This window comes from Megascapheus bottae, chromosome X (genome assembly GCF_031878675.1).
Source record: "Megascapheus bottae isolate mThoBot1 chromosome X, mThoBot2.hap1, whole genome shotgun sequence".
NCBI classification, from domain to species: domain Eukaryota; kingdom Metazoa; phylum Chordata; class Mammalia; order Rodentia; family Geomyidae; genus Megascapheus; species Megascapheus bottae.
In genome coordinates, this window is record NC_143547.1 from 83215624 (window position 1) to 83231498 (window position 15875).

At 36.8% G+C, this 15875-nt stretch overlaps 1 protein-coding gene across 4 annotated transcripts in view; it reads left to right on the forward strand.

Moving 5' to 3' along the window:
- The window catches only part of Gria3 (glutamate ionotropic receptor AMPA type subunit 3), a 303860-nt gene that overhangs the window by 233606 nt on the left and 54379 nt on the right, over positions 1–15875 (forward strand). For all 4 annotated transcript variants that reach the window (XM_090326467.1, XM_090326469.1, XM_090326468.1 and 1 more), the window contains 2 exons: positions 562–938; positions 11819–12017. In XM_090326467.1, the coding sequence (XP_090182593.1) occupies positions 562–938; positions 11819–12017 (576 nt within the window). The remainder of the gene's footprint in view (positions 1–561; positions 939–11818; positions 12018–15875) is intronic.

The window sequence follows — 15875 nt, forward strand, 5'->3', positions numbered from 1 at the left end:
AATGCAGAAAATCATTGTGCCTTTTCTCAAGGGAATATCATAAAGGCATTTTCTGCCTTTGAATTAATTATGCAATGCATTGCTGAAATGTATTTTATCCATCGGAAACATTAGTAGGGAATATAACTTAGTAGAGAAATTAATCTTTAAGATCTGATTTATCCCTGCCATTACCACTGTAGAATTCATTCATGACTTCATATATCCTATTCAACGATCAACAACATTTAAAAGCATCTATAATTTTGCTGCCTTGCAATCATTGATACAAAATCAAATAACAAGTCCTTGTCTTATAAGAATGCATATTTTAATAGTCATCCTCTGCAAAAAATAATTTGAGGATCACACGATAACGAACAACCAAGAATTAAACTGTGCCTCCGAGTCCATGATATATATATACCATATTTTTATATCTATCAAATCTTGCTACCAGAACAGATTTCACTGTTTGTCTTGTATATTTAGATTTTATCTTTCCACCAGAGAGGAAGATTACATGATGAATGGCTGATTGAAATATTATCTCTAAAAGTCATGTATGCATTTTTTTTTCAGAGAGCTGATATAGCTGTTGCTCCCCTCACTATAACATTGGTCCGTGAAGAAGTCATAGATTTTTCAAAGCCGTTTATGAGCCTTGGCATCTCCATCATGATAAAGAAGCCTCAAAAATCAAAACCAGGCGTATTCTCATTTCTGGATCCCTTGGCTTATGAAATCTGGATGTGCATTGTCTTTGCTTATATCGGAGTCAGCGTAGTTCTTTTCCTAGTCAGCAGATTCAGCCCTTATGAATGGCACTTGGAAGACAACAATGAAGAACCTCGTGACCCACAAAGCCCTCCTGACCCACCAAATGAATTTGGAATATTTAACAGTCTTTGGTTTTCCTTGGGTGCCTTTATGCAACAAGGATGTGATATTTCTCCAAGGTTTGTTTCCATGTAACACAGTACCTGGCCATACTCCATTCGTGTGCATCTGGTTTTCACCCATCTCAACTCCAGATTTCTTTCATTTAACATTCCATCCCTATTACAAATTGTCATCAAGCCATCTTCTTTACTTACATCCAGAAAGTGAATGTGCCATTGGTGTTGCTTTGAATGTCTTTCATGCATTATATGATGTTGTATGTTTACATACATTACAGCAAATATGTAAACTATGGATAAAGGCAATATTGTCAGCTAATATTAACAGTTTTCAGAGAAAGCAAATACTAAATCTTGAACAGATCAGAGATGGTTTCTCCATTAACTAAACTAAATAGTTGTTCGTTTGTCCATGGTTTGAATCTAGATGAAATGTGAAGGGAGATAGAGTTCTTTAAAGGCTCCCTACATTCCCCTTTCAAAGTCTTCTCCTATCAAGTTTTCTCTTAGATTGCCTAGAACTAGCTAATTTCCTAAAAGCTAATTCCATATAAGTCATCAAAAATAAACTAAAACAGGGGCCAGGAGTTTGGCCTAGTGGTAGAGTGCTTGCCTAGAGTGTACAAAGACAGGGGTCCAATTCCCTGGTACCACATTATATAGAAAAGGCCAGATGTGGTGGTGTGGCCCAAGTGGTAGAGCTCTAGCCTTGAGAAAGCCCAAGGACAGTGCTCAGGCCCTATGTTCAAGCCCCAGGAATGGCAAAAAAAAACCTTAAAATTTTTTAAAAGGTGACAGTCAGGCTAGGAGTAGGTAGGGTGAGGCAAGTGACGGGAAGTAGGGCACATATGGGACCGGATATGGGATTTAAATTTTGGTATTTTTCTCATCATGGACATTTTCATACTTATTTTGATTTTTTAGGGTTCCCGTCCTGAAGCTTGAACTCAGTCCTTGAGGGGTTTTTTTTGGGGGGGGTGGGAAGAGTGGCTAATATGAGATAAGTGTCTCATGGAGTTTTTGCCCAGGCTAGCTTTGAACCATGATCTTTAGATCTCAGTCTCCTGGATAATGAGGATTACAGGTGAGCCACTAACTCCTGGCTCATTTTGATTTTTTTTAAATGTTGCACCAAGGGTTATTTATCTTGATTAAAGAGATTTTGACACACCCACAAATTTTGTGGCCTAAGCAAATGCTTCACTTGTCTTACTCTGTCCTAGGCCTGTCAGGGTCAGCAGTAAATAAGCACCAAAGAATGTCTTGGAGTGATAAAAGTGCTTCAAAATTTGATGATAGATACTATGCTAACATCACTTACTGAAGTAAATTTTCTTTTCTTTTTATTTTTTTGCCAGTCCTAGGTCCTAAAACTCAGGGCCTAGGAACTGTCCTTGGGCATTCTCAAGGCTAGTGCTCTACCACTGGAGTCACAGCACCATTTCTAGCTTTTTCTGTGTATGTGGTATCAGGGAATCAAATTGTGTATACTAGGCAAGCACTCTACCACAAGGCCAAACTCCCAGCCCTGAAGTAAATGTACTTTAGGAAAGCAGTTGAAAATATTGAGCATGACTCAGGAGGTAGCTCAGTGAGTGTTTGTCTGGAGCATAACATATTAATAAGAACATAATATATTAATAAGAATAAGAACTAAAACGTTTTATTAAAAATAGGGAACCTGTGGCTTACTCCTAAAATTGCTGCTACACAGAAGGTTGAGATCTTTAGATCACAGTTCCAAGCTAATCCAGGCAGGACAATCCATGAGACTCTCATCTCCAATTAACCACCAAAACAAGTATGGCTCTTGTGGTAAAGTCCTAGTCTTGAGTAAAAAAGATAAGGGGCAGTTAGGCATGGTGGCTCACGATTATAATCCTAGCTACTCAGGAGGCTGAGGTCTGAGGATTGCGGTTCAAAGCCAGCCCTGTCACTAAAGTCCGTGAGACTCTTAGCAACAATTAACTACCAAAAAAACTGGTAGTGGTGCAGTGGCTCCAGGGGTAGGGTGGCATCATTAAGCTGAAGAGCACAGGGACAGCACCCAGGCCCAGAGTTCCAGCCCTATGACCCACAAAAGAAAAGATAAAGGACAGTAACCAGACACTGTTCAAGCCCTAATACCAATAGAAACACACACACACACACACACAAACACACACACACATACACACACACACACACACACACACACACACACACACACACACACACACAATAGGTTTTAGTTGAAATGGAGCATTAATGCAAATACTGACCAAAGTCCATTAAGGAGCAAAGATATGGGTAATCTTTTTGTGATTCTCCACAAGAAATGTTCAGAGCACTGAACATTTACAATGAAGTTTTACAGTACAACTCACTGGTATCCCTCTTTGGCACGTTTTTGGAATTGCCTATATAAGTCATGCCTCATTTGCCTAGATCATACCTTTTTGCAACTGTCAGTCTGCTTGGTGATATTTTCTAAATACTTATTCTTTATGTGCTCACAATATGTGTTGAGCTATCCTTTAGTTTGCTTGTTTCTTTTAGCTTCTGGAATGTTCACTTTAAGAGACTATAATTTCTGAATGATTCCATAATTGAGAGATTTTTAACATGACTGATGATCTGTGCTGAGACAATGCTAAAGTGATTAAGGCTGGAGATTTTATTGGTTTATGTAAATGATCACTAAATTTGTGATATTCCCACTGGGAGACATACTAATATGCATTCACAAACAGGTCTCTCAGAATGGCGATGCTTTAGAAGTATTGATGCATATTGCTTCATTAAGTAAGAACTTAAAAATCATGACCTCAATGTGACAAATTGGATCAAAACTTTTGGTAGCAGAATTTAAGCTATGGCTCTTCTGTGGCACTGAAATATGTCCAGTGTTTTTTTTCAAGATACATATTTTATTATACTGCTGTAGATACAAAGCAATAACTTTCAAAATTTTAACTACAACCCACACTAGGAAATAAATTTTCTATCACAACTCAGTACATATGTTTGTAAATAACCAAAGTACTACCAAACATTACTCTTTCATTGTGCCATATACTTTGATATTTTCTATTTTGTTTCATTTATTTCAATACTGGTCACAAACTCAATTCAGCTATCAGGAACACGGCCTTCAGAACATCATTTGTCTAAAGTAACAAGTATTATCCTTAATGAGCTTTGATTGATAAATTATTACCTTCATGAGCAAAATGTATTCTATCTGATCCCTCATCTGATACTTTCTTGTATCCTTCCAAAAATACATATTTAAGCTTTTAATAAATCGTTACAATTCTTAACATATTTATCACATACTGGTAAGTAACGTTTTCCTTCTCTTGAGAGTTCTATTGATTATATTTTTGCACCCAATTGTACTAACAGTCAAGCCCACTGTAATGTGTTTCTCTACTAATAGATTTAGAAATCTCGGATAATAACATAGTTGCACCCTGAGATTTGTGGTTGCCTTGACTGCAAACATCAGCATTATACTTTATTTCTGTCTAATGGCCACACTTACAATACAAAGCTTTCCAGAAAGCCCAGAATGTGAGCATTTATTGCGAACTCTGACTTTTCTCAAAATTGAAGCAATTCAAGGAATTATAAGAGATTGCATTTTAAGTAGAATTAACAACTGTTAGAGCAGGAGGAGGTTCCAAAAAGGAATTAGTCCAACTGCTGTCATTTGGCAGCGAGAAGGTGATAACAACTTTTACTGGGCTCTTACTGCATATGGCACTTTACCTGAATTATTACATGGACATTAAGCCTAACCACACCACTGCAGTGTGGGCACTGTACTTATTTTTAAGTTAAAGAAAATAACATGTTAAGTAATTTCTCAGTCATGTTGCTAATGGTTGGTTCAGCATTGGAACATAGCTCCCACTTCAAAATCCTTGTTCTTTCCACTACATGCTGTTTTTCTCATCTTACATACTGGTGTCCAGAGAGATGACATGTTTGAATGCAAGGTCATAGGGATTTTAAGACCCAGTACTAGAATTACTTCTAAAATTGACCACTACTTTATGCAACCAGCCTGAAAGTGCAAATTGGTAACTGTTTTTTTCCACTCTCATGATCAGGCCCAAGAGCTATTTTCTAGTCTCAACTCCAGGAGCAAGTCTGCCTATGCCCTGGTTGTTGTTTTTTTTTTAAAGTAGGGTTAGACAGTGAGCATTGAAAATGCTGTAGAGCTGGCCACTTGTGGCTCATGCCTGTAATGCTGGATACTCAGGAGGCTAAAATAGGAAAATTGCAATTTGAAGCCATCCAGGGCAGAAAAGTCTGTGAGACTCTTTTCACCAATAAACTAACAAAAAGAGGCTAGAAGTAGACCTGTGGCTCAAGTAGTAGAGCACTAGCCTTGAACAAATGAAACTCAGGGTCAGAACCCAGGCCGTGAATTCAACGCCCAGGACTGGCAAAAAAAAAAAAACAATGTTGTTGGGTATGTGCTTACTCAGAGACTACAAAATCAGCATTATGACATCATGAGGAAAAATGCTGGCATCGTTCCACTGTCATCAAATAAAGTTATTGACAGTTATCTAGAAGCTGAATAAGACCACATCAATATTAGGTTTTTATATTTGAACTACTGTAATTGTTCAGATTGAAATATTTTGTTCTACATGAAGCTGGAAGCTGAGTCAAAAGGCCAATCAATGTAAGAATCCAAGATTTTATCTATATGCCACAAGGCATAAACAGATTCAATTTAACATTTTTCCCCTTGGGCAGGGTATAGGAAAATAGACACAAATGGAAAAAACATACTGGTTAAGTAAGTAGTACTGAGATTGACTTTACTAGATTCACAATCTGCTTAGCGATTGTGTAACCTGGACAAATTAGGAAACTTTGTCTAACCTCACTCCCTCGTCTGAAAAATATAAAACACATTTAAGAGCTCAATAAATGTTAGCTATTAGTTGTCTTTAATTGACTTAATCAAAACTATTACCAGTGGCTAATATTGCAATTCGCTCCTAAAACCCAAATCTTAGGAATCTAACTAAACTACTAGCCAGTACAAAATTGTAGGCTCTGATGTGAAATAACCAGCACCCTTTCTTCATCACTTCATAGTCTACCTTTGTTAGGGATTCTTACAAATATTTCTCTCCTATTATGCTACAATATATTCTTGAAATTGACAAGAGATCACAAATTTATTGAAAGTTTATTTCCTTTGTAAATCTTTAATAGAACAAATAAGCAGTCCAGAATCCAAGTTCAGACAAACACTCCCCCTACAGACTTCCTGTGATGCTGCAAGGACACCCAAGGGCTAGCCAAGTTCAAGATTTAAGGTTTGAGAGAATTATCACAAAACAGAAAAAGTTAAAGAACAGACCAACTTGAACCTGATTACTATGTAATCCAAAGGTTTCACTTTCCTATTAACTTTTCAAGGTGTCAAGTGATTTGGTGCAGTAAGCAGGGAATTCTGTCCAGATTGGCCATGAATTCTCCATATGTGAATCTTCCTCTAAAGTAGAAATTATGTACAGAAAAATAAATGACATGAAGGGTATAAACTGAATGGGATCAAAGACAACAGCATTTTTTCTCCATTTTAAGCAATATATTTTCCTCTGCTAATGTATCACCCCCATCTTTGTCCTACTGTAAGTTCACCCTCAAAGCAGTATGAATGGGCAATAAATTAATGATGTAATAGCAGGCTTTTTGTTGTAACTATTTCATGAGTTTTCTGGATGAAAGATGTAGTCTTTAGTCTTTGAGACATGGTTACTTATTCCTATCACAGAAGACTGTAAGAGCCAAAGATTGATGTTGCACCTTTTGTCAAATTCCCTCCCAAATACACCATTGAATGGAATATAGAAATGATGCATGCTCTAGAAAAAGAGAGAAAAACGAACGAGAGTCTGTACAAAGAAGAAGAACTTTGTAGTTCCTGCTCTTCATCTCATAAAGCTATTAAAGTACAATGACAAAATTTACTTACAGAATGAAGGTTATAGCACATAGCTCACTTTTATTACCATTTCAGATATCATAAAATACATTTTATTATTAACTCAGGAACTCAAGTTTCATATGATTACAGATAACAAGAATGCCGTATATTATTTAATATATATGTTTTGTAGCTGCTAATTTACTTTCATTAACAAAATTACTCATCTTACATTTTTCCAAAAGGAATGATATACTTCTTATAACAGATTTTATGAACATTAATTGTGCAGCATTTTACAGCCATTTTATTGTGCTAACCTTGAAATCTGTCTTGTGCAACAAAACTATTTGAAATGAATGTTAAATATTTGGAAACTACATTAATGGAAGGAAAGGTAGTACAAAATGACAGGTCTTTTTAACTCCACTATAAAGTCTTATCCTGTTTTAATAGATCCTTTATCTAACGTGATGGGGTTGACCCATCAGTCACTTTTTATGTGGCCTCCATGTGAAATGTGGGTTTAAGTGGCTGTAGTTTCTCTAATGAGAAAGGGGAAATGTAAAAATGCCTGTGGGGTGTCTTCCCTGAACCTTTTCTCAGTAAAAAGATTTGACTGTTCCTGCCAAAAGTGGGGGCAGGGAGGGGGTGGGGAACAAGGTGGTGGGCATTGTACCAAAGCTTTTGTCAAATTTGCTATTACCTTAAGGGGATAGTGTTGAATGGGAGTATTTGCATTCCACCGAATTTATTTGTTGAGGTTTATAAAACTTATTAAGCATTTCAATGTGGATATTCACCCAAATTCCTCATACCCATCAGTACAATAATTCCTTGGTATGGAAGATACCAACACCTGTACATATTCAAGTCCCTTATGACATAATATTTGCATATAACCCATGTACATCCTCCCATATACTTACAATCATCTCTAAATCAACTATAATATATACTGCAGTGACAATGCTAAGCAAACAGCTGTTTAGAAAATCATGACAAGGAAAGATATTTCTAAAACTCAATACAGATGCAATTGTTTTCCAAATATTTTCAGTCCTTGTCTGATTGGATCCATTGATATGAAAAGCTGAATATATAGCATGATATTAATTACGTAATTGTCCAACTCAATAACCTGACAGAAAAGAGGTCACTAGAATGCCTATTTTGTATTTAGATTTATTTTCAGTCATGTCAACAACCAATCTCAGCTGAGTCATGCAGATCAACCACATGATAATTTGAGTCAGTATGGAGGTGGCCAAAATAACCAGATGATGATGTGCAGCTTGATTTTAGATCAGACAGACACAAACACAGTCCATTAGCCTTAATAAAATGGCACAATGTAATTTCCATAAATTACTGTATTTTTTCCACATTTCAAGAAGACGATACAGAAACTATCATTAGTATTCACTGCAGCAGAATATACCTCTATCCACACACCAAACTCTGATTTTAGAATTACCCCAATGTCACTTTTTACTATGGTCTTAGCAAAACCTTTTCTTGGTTCCATTCCAAATGAACAACAGATAATATCATCCAAGCATATTTGGTTTATCTGTAACTATATTTTGTATGAAAATTGTACCTTCTCTAATTTACATACCATTCTGAATTTTCTGATAAACATTTTGTACTGAGTGTGCCAGGTGCTGGTAGCTCATTCCTCTAATCCTAGCTACTCAGAAGGCTGCAATCTGAGAATCACAGTTTGAAGCCAACCCTGGAAGGAAAGTTCATGAGACACACACCACCAATTCAACACCAGAACACCAGACTTGGAGCTGTGGTTCTGAGTCATAGCCTTAAGCAGAAAAGCTCAGGGACAGCACTCAGGTACTGAGTTCAAGCCCCATGACTGACCAAAAGAAAAATCATTTGGGTATTTCTTTCAGAGCATGTAAATCATCTGGGTATTTCTTTCAGAGCATGTAAATATAGGGATTTTTTTTATTTCTCCTTTGTTCCTCTATCTCTTTATCACTAAAATACCTCAATTTGCTCATCTGTAAAGCAGTACTAACTCCCTAGAGATGACAATGGTAAAAGTTGGTATATATAAAGCAACCAGAACAGCGTTGAGCACATAGAAACTGGCTATTATTGTCATTTTATTATCCTACTATTATGAATGTTGAAACATTAATCTTTCATGCAGCCACATTATTCCCAGAGTCAGGTAAGTCCATAATAAATTTTTTAAACTTGTATTTGACAAAAATGAAAGACTATGAAAAGTATAAATTCTTAATTGAAATGCTACATATAGTTTTAGCTTTGGAAAGTATTGCAGATATTTTTCTGATTCATTCACATGTTTTGTCTCTTCTGATTAAAAAAGGAAGGTCTAGAGACCTTGTAGACAAAAATAATCAAATAGGTTTGTTATCATTAACCAATAAATACCACTGTTTATCAAAACATTTACCCAAATCATTTGATCTGAGTGCAGTATGTAAAACAATTGAACTTCCCAGAGGCTGAAAAAAGCTATCTTGAGACACAGGCATTTGAATTTGCTTCATACTGGTAAAAAGGGTAGCACACAGAGAGCATGATTTCTCAGCTCTCATGCCAGAACTGTCATCTTCCCATAGAGCTTGGAAATGTGCCGGGCTCCTACACTTGTTCTTTACTTTAAGGAAGAATGGGAACTCTTTCTGTGAGATTTTGGCAGGCATGACTGGACATAACCCAGCCAGGATGGAGTTTTGTTACACAGCAGAACTAGCCTAGGCATGGTGTCACTATGTTTTATACAAAAGAGATTTTTACTTCTGCACACCAAACTGACCTTCAGCCCAATTGTAAAGGAGATTTCTCCAAGTACAGACTCTCCCCATCACTGACAATGAATTCTTCTCACACTGGCTCCCTAACCTCTCCCAATCGCATACTTCGAATTCCATTTATGATGTAGACTATAACTCACAACTCTAGCTGTACACTAAGTTTTATGAAATGCTGCTGCTAAGGCCCAGCCCCTATAATTTTGATTTAATTTGTCTGGTATCCAGCATAGGCAAGGATTTGGGAAGATTTTTTACTGTTTTATTGCTTTGACTAAGGTCCCCAGATGCTCCTGATGCACAGCTGGAGTTGGTAATTACTGATGAAGAACAGTGATTCTCAGTTTAGCCTGCCTTCCACTTGCAGCAGAAATCACCTGTGATACTTCAGCAGTAGCGATTTTTAGGCTCTTATATATTCTGAATTTGAGTATACCATACACATATGTTCTAACACTCCACATCATGCCAATGTACAGTAGCACTGAAGAACAATATTCCCCTTCTATTAAAAGTTACTCATCTTCAGTTCCATTCTCTACTAATTGGATAAAAAGGAAAAAAGGAATACTGTGATGTATTTTTACATTCTGATCAAAGGCTTTTAGTGGGTCATTTCAGTAATAAATTCTATGGCAAGGCAGGAAAATGTATTTATTTATTTGAGGATGGCGTAGGGAAGTAAAGGTCTTTTGGGTGCCTTTCAAACTCTATTTTGTAAATAGTTTCCTACCTCATTTGAGGCCTGTCTTCAGTGGCTAAGGCTTACTTTGTAAAAACAGAATAATTTTTCATTGGGAGAGGGAGGGAGGCAGGGAAACGGGGACAAAAACATAGGAGAAGGGGTATCAATGTGTGAGAAATAATGCACTTACTAACTGGCTAATAAAACTGTAACCCCTCTATACATTACAATAAAAATGGAATAATTTTGATATCCTAATCCACACTAGCCATACATATATGAAAACGATATTTATAATTATCTAGCTCCTTAAATCATGGCTAATCAACTCTACACAATGTTAATCTCTTTATTAAATTTAATAAAGTTGGAAGTGGTGCTTTCACTTAAAGTGGTACAGCACTAGCTAACCTTGAGCAAAAATGTTGAGACAGTGCCCAGGCCCTGAATTCAAGCCCCACAACTGATAAAAATATTAGTAAAATCAAAGTAATCACGTTCATTTACTAGTACCTGAGCAGTTCTCTATAAACGTAGAAATGGTTTTGACTCTCTGTTTCTCTAGTGACATCCCTTTATGCCAATGGTTCTTTATCTCAGCTGGCTATTTTAAGTCACCTAGTAGACTCTTACAAAAAAATACACACTTCTACATGCTAATTCCAAAATAAAATAAAATGACACATTTATCTGGATGCTGCCTTCCAGGTTCTGATTTAATGGATCTTCGGTAGACTTGTGCAGGATTTTTTTTAAAGATATCAGGTGATTCTAATGTGCAACCAAGGCTAAGAACCACTTTCTTTAAAGGACTTACACTAGTTTTCTGCAAGTTACTTGGTAAAGCTCACAGAAAGAGAATAAATTAATTTATCATAAAGAAACAGGAGATAGTTTTAAAGGTGAGGTTCCTGTGATTCAAAAATCTTGTTGTAAAAGCTGTTCAAGAGCTGTGAATTACTGTGGAAAAAAATACGTGAAGTTTACAACTTATAAACAGGAAGATTTGCTTTGGCTTACAGTTTCAGAAGTTTCAGTCACTTGGCCCTTTTGCTTTGGGCTGATGGCCAGGCAATCATGAAACTGGCACATGACAGAGAGGCCTGTTCACCTTATAGGTGACTGGGTAAGGAGAGAGAGAGAAGAGGGTGGAGTCTCATCAAGAACATAGCCTGTCAGTGACATAACTTTCCCCACCTAAGCCCCACCTCTTCAAGGACCTACCAGTAATACCACAAGCTGGCAATCAAGCCTTAACACATGGAGATTCAGGCGATATTTATGGTCCAAACTAGAGCAAAACTTGTATGGTCCTGAAGAGCATCATCATCACATGCCATCATGATATGTGACTTCTGTCTGATGTTTTAATTCCCTTGCATCATCTGCCTTTCCCTTTCATCAATTATACTGACAACACTTTTCTTTCTAGAAGTAAAAAATAAGGAATTCTTAAACTGACACCTGGCCTCTCTGGGCCTGGATTTGTTTTTATTTTATTTTGTAGATCACTCTCTGGGCGCATTGTTGGAGGGGTTTGGTGGTTCTTCACCCTGATTATAATTTCTTCCTATACTGCCAATCTTGCTGCTTTCCTGACTGTGGAGAGAATGGTTTCTCCCATAGAGAGTGCTGAAGACTTAGCTAAGCAGACTGAAATTGCTTATGGGACCCTGGACTCTGGTTCAACAAAAGAATTTTTCAGAGTAAGTACTTTGCAGTTAATTGGGCCTGCTGGTTTTTCTTTTATTCTCACAAAGGTAAAATTCACAGTGTTTTTAATGGAGGGTTGGGAAAAGTTAGGAATGTTATCCAAGGAGAGTTTCTTAACTACTGCATGGCTTGGTTGGTGATCAGATTCATTGTTCTTTAGAACTAGGGCTTATGTAAGATGTAACAGGTTTCATGTTGAGAGCACTGAATTTTAGCTTATATATTTGAATCCAAACCCTGCTACAGAGTGGTTGTTTGGCCTTGGACAAGTCATTTAACTTATGTCATCCTTGTTATCTTTACATGAATTATGAGGGCATTGAACTTAATATTATTTCTTTTTCTAGATTTTCAAAAAACAGTGCTTTATTAATGTTTCACTGGTTCACAGCAGTTAGGTAATTGGTCGAAACTCTTGATAAATGATGGACTATAAGGAATTACATATTCTATTTTAGGCATAGCTTTTCTATGTAAATCTATTACAGTTGTACCAAGTATATACTTCAGTTTTCAAGGAAGCTTGTAACTATTTTAATTTCTTGAATAGACTTAGTCTCTCTGCCCCCTATAGGCCAAATCTCATTGGGGAAACAATTTGCTCACTAATAAGTTCGTCAAGCTATATATACTCCATTGACATTGCTAAGAACACCAGTGTTTTTAAGATGTCCCAACAAGGAAAAACGAGAAAATAAACCCATTCAACACAGTCCCATTGCATTCTACTGTACCCACTATAACCACTTTTGGCAATGATCCAAAGTCACTTTGGTAGGTAGAGAGGAAATTTTCACTCACTTTCTCCAAACAACAATCAAATTACTGGGTGGCAGGTGTAATGACTAACTTTTCCTCAAAGGTCCACAGTAAACAGATGTTGTTTCTAAGCCAGCTTATTTTAATAAATCAGTAAGGAATATATTTCTCTGTGTATTATCATGAGATTTATCCAATTATATATGGAAAATCAGGAAGAGTATATTTCCTGACATTACACCAATTAACTAAAAACCACTTTTACTCCCTGAAGGAGAAAAAGATTTAGTCATGGGACACTTTCAGGAATTCTCAGTGGCTTTGGATATCCATATCTCACCTTTACACCTGTTTACTGAAATCATAATCCCCAACTGGGGATAGGGGCCATGTGTCAAAGCACCAAAATGATATGAAGACCCTTTGAAATTAATCTAGCCTCAATTTTCCATATTATGTCAGTCCCAGGTGCTAATTTTGGACTCATCCCTCACCCCATGAAAGCACTCACAAGTATCAGGGCCAGAATCCAGGGATTTCCATCTGCTGAACAGTCAGAATATAATCGGCTTGATGGAAATCTCGTTTGGTATCAACTTTCAACAGAGCTTATGTTCACCATCCATCCCAATAGACATCTAGTTGCTCTATGAATTAATTGACCACTTAGGATATCAAAACACTAGACTTGCACCCTCTGATAAAGATATTTGTTCCAGTAGAAAGCATTTTTCTTTCAACAATGATTACAGATTAGAAGGTGTGCTTTAAATGGTAATCAATAGATGACATCAATAGTCATTTTGCTTTCAAGGTCCATTTATCCATACTTCAGGCAAAAGGAGGTTCTTTAGGAAGATTTATTAGCAATACAGCTTGAAAATGTCACTGAATAGTCACTGCATCTGCTCCCAGACCCCATCCCTCACTCATTTTTGTGTCTTTATCTTCTGATCCATTTGATGATGATTTCATTAAAAAGCATCACATTACTGGAGCCAATTTGAATCAACATTCAATTCTGAACAAAGGTATAACTACATTCTAATTGGTTCTTGGTTTCTAATGCTCACTAATTCCTCCTGACCTTTACTGCCAATGAGTTATTCATATGGAAATTGAGTTGTTTTGAAAATCTGCTTAAGGGGCAGATGGATATTTTTACATATCAGGAAATGAAAATTATTATCTAATTTCCTGAATTCCATTTTTTCTTCCAAACAGTCACTAGTGAGCATTAAGGAGTCTGTGGGGGTGGTCTCTCAGGCTACCACATAAAGATTGGTGATCTAAGAGAGAAACTGACCAGTATAGAAAACTCAACACTTTTAGCTTATACTGAGAATATTATATACAATGAAACAGAGTGTACTTAGTATCTGCATCAAATAGGCATCCATCCTATTAGTCCCAAAGCCACTTTTCCTTACTGTGTCCTCTGTTCCCCTCTCCTTCAACCCAAAGGGTATTGAAAGCAGATTGAAAGAGCATGTTCACTCAGGGACTTACTGCCACAGTCGTGTTTCTTGAGCCAAAATCCTCAGTAATATCAAACCAGGCAGAAAAGTCTTATCACCAGTAAATAACTAAAAGGCCAGAAATGGAGCTATAGCTCAAATGGTACAGTGCTAGCCTTGAACAAAAAAAAAGTGCTCAGCACTCAGGCCCCAAGTTCAAGCCTCGAGGACCAGCCCAGACACACAGATAAACACTGGGGCAGTTTAAACATGTAACTCCTCTGCACATAGGAAGTGAGAAGCTTTGATGGCTTGCCTTCTGAATTTTAAAGAAGGAAACATGATTACATACAACTCTTACAAACATAATATGAACTCCGTTCTCATTTTTCACTTTATACTGAAACCACAGAGACCAAGTAGGAATAGCATAAGATAGCCTAGGGCTACTCCTACAGTTTTTTTTTCCACTGAGAGAGAAATAAATAAAATAAAAATCTTTTCTAATTGCCCTGCAGACATTTTTACTCATCCTTAGCAAGGCTGCCGTGAAAATGAGTGTTTTAAATGATCCCTTTATTTCTCTTGTTTTTCTAAGCTTTTCTTACCTGTCATCTTAAAATCACATAAAGTCACTGGCACAGGGGAACCTATTCATCAGGAAAGGCAGACAGAGACTGAGCAAAATGCATGCAGCTGGTAGAGACATCTGGAATATTACTATCAACCCTCTTGACTTGAAAACTGATTTCCTTAGACAGCAACTCTAAAATCAAATATCCCAATCAGAAGCAGAGGCACACATACCACACACAAAGAGTCGACAGTTCTATTGTCATTGCTCAGAGAACCGCCACCATAATGGAAAGCTACACCAAAATCATCATTCCCCATTTGGTTCTGGAAATTTAACCTGATGCACATTCAAGTTGTAAAGTATCAGTGACAAGAGAAAAAAACAATTCCGAAGTTCTCCCCACCCACAAATCTCTGAAAATATTTAAACTATCCATATATGTAAACATATCTTCATTGAAGAGAGTTTCAGGGATAAAAAGTGAGGAGTTGGGTAACTCGAGATTTGTCCTTCTACCAAAGGCAGGACAGAATTGACTTTCATCACAAAACCACTGAGGGAGTTATCTTGGCTTCAAGTTTCAGACATTGGAAGACCCACAATACACAAAGGAATTACTCATGAATGAGGTTTTGTCTCAACACAACAGCCTTTTATTTTCTCTTCAACTCACCAGGATTTAATTTCTTTTAATTTTTTCTTTCTTCTTTATTTTTTTGTCAACAGGCTTTTGACTGCCTTTGCTTTATTTCATATTTTTTTAATTTAGGCAATGAAGAGAGGGGCCCTCCATGTTGATTTGAAAAGTAGTCTGAACTAATATAATGTTTATATTCTGTTTACACATTCAGAATCACACACAACACTTACATACACACACACACATATGCACAATGTATTTTAATTTGGAGTCCATATTTCTTCACTATTGGTTAACCATTAATTTTAAAGTGTATTGCAACTGTGCCACATACACAACACAATTTTGTGACTGCTCCCTCCAAACCCTAATGTGATAAACACACACACACACACACACACACACACACACACACACA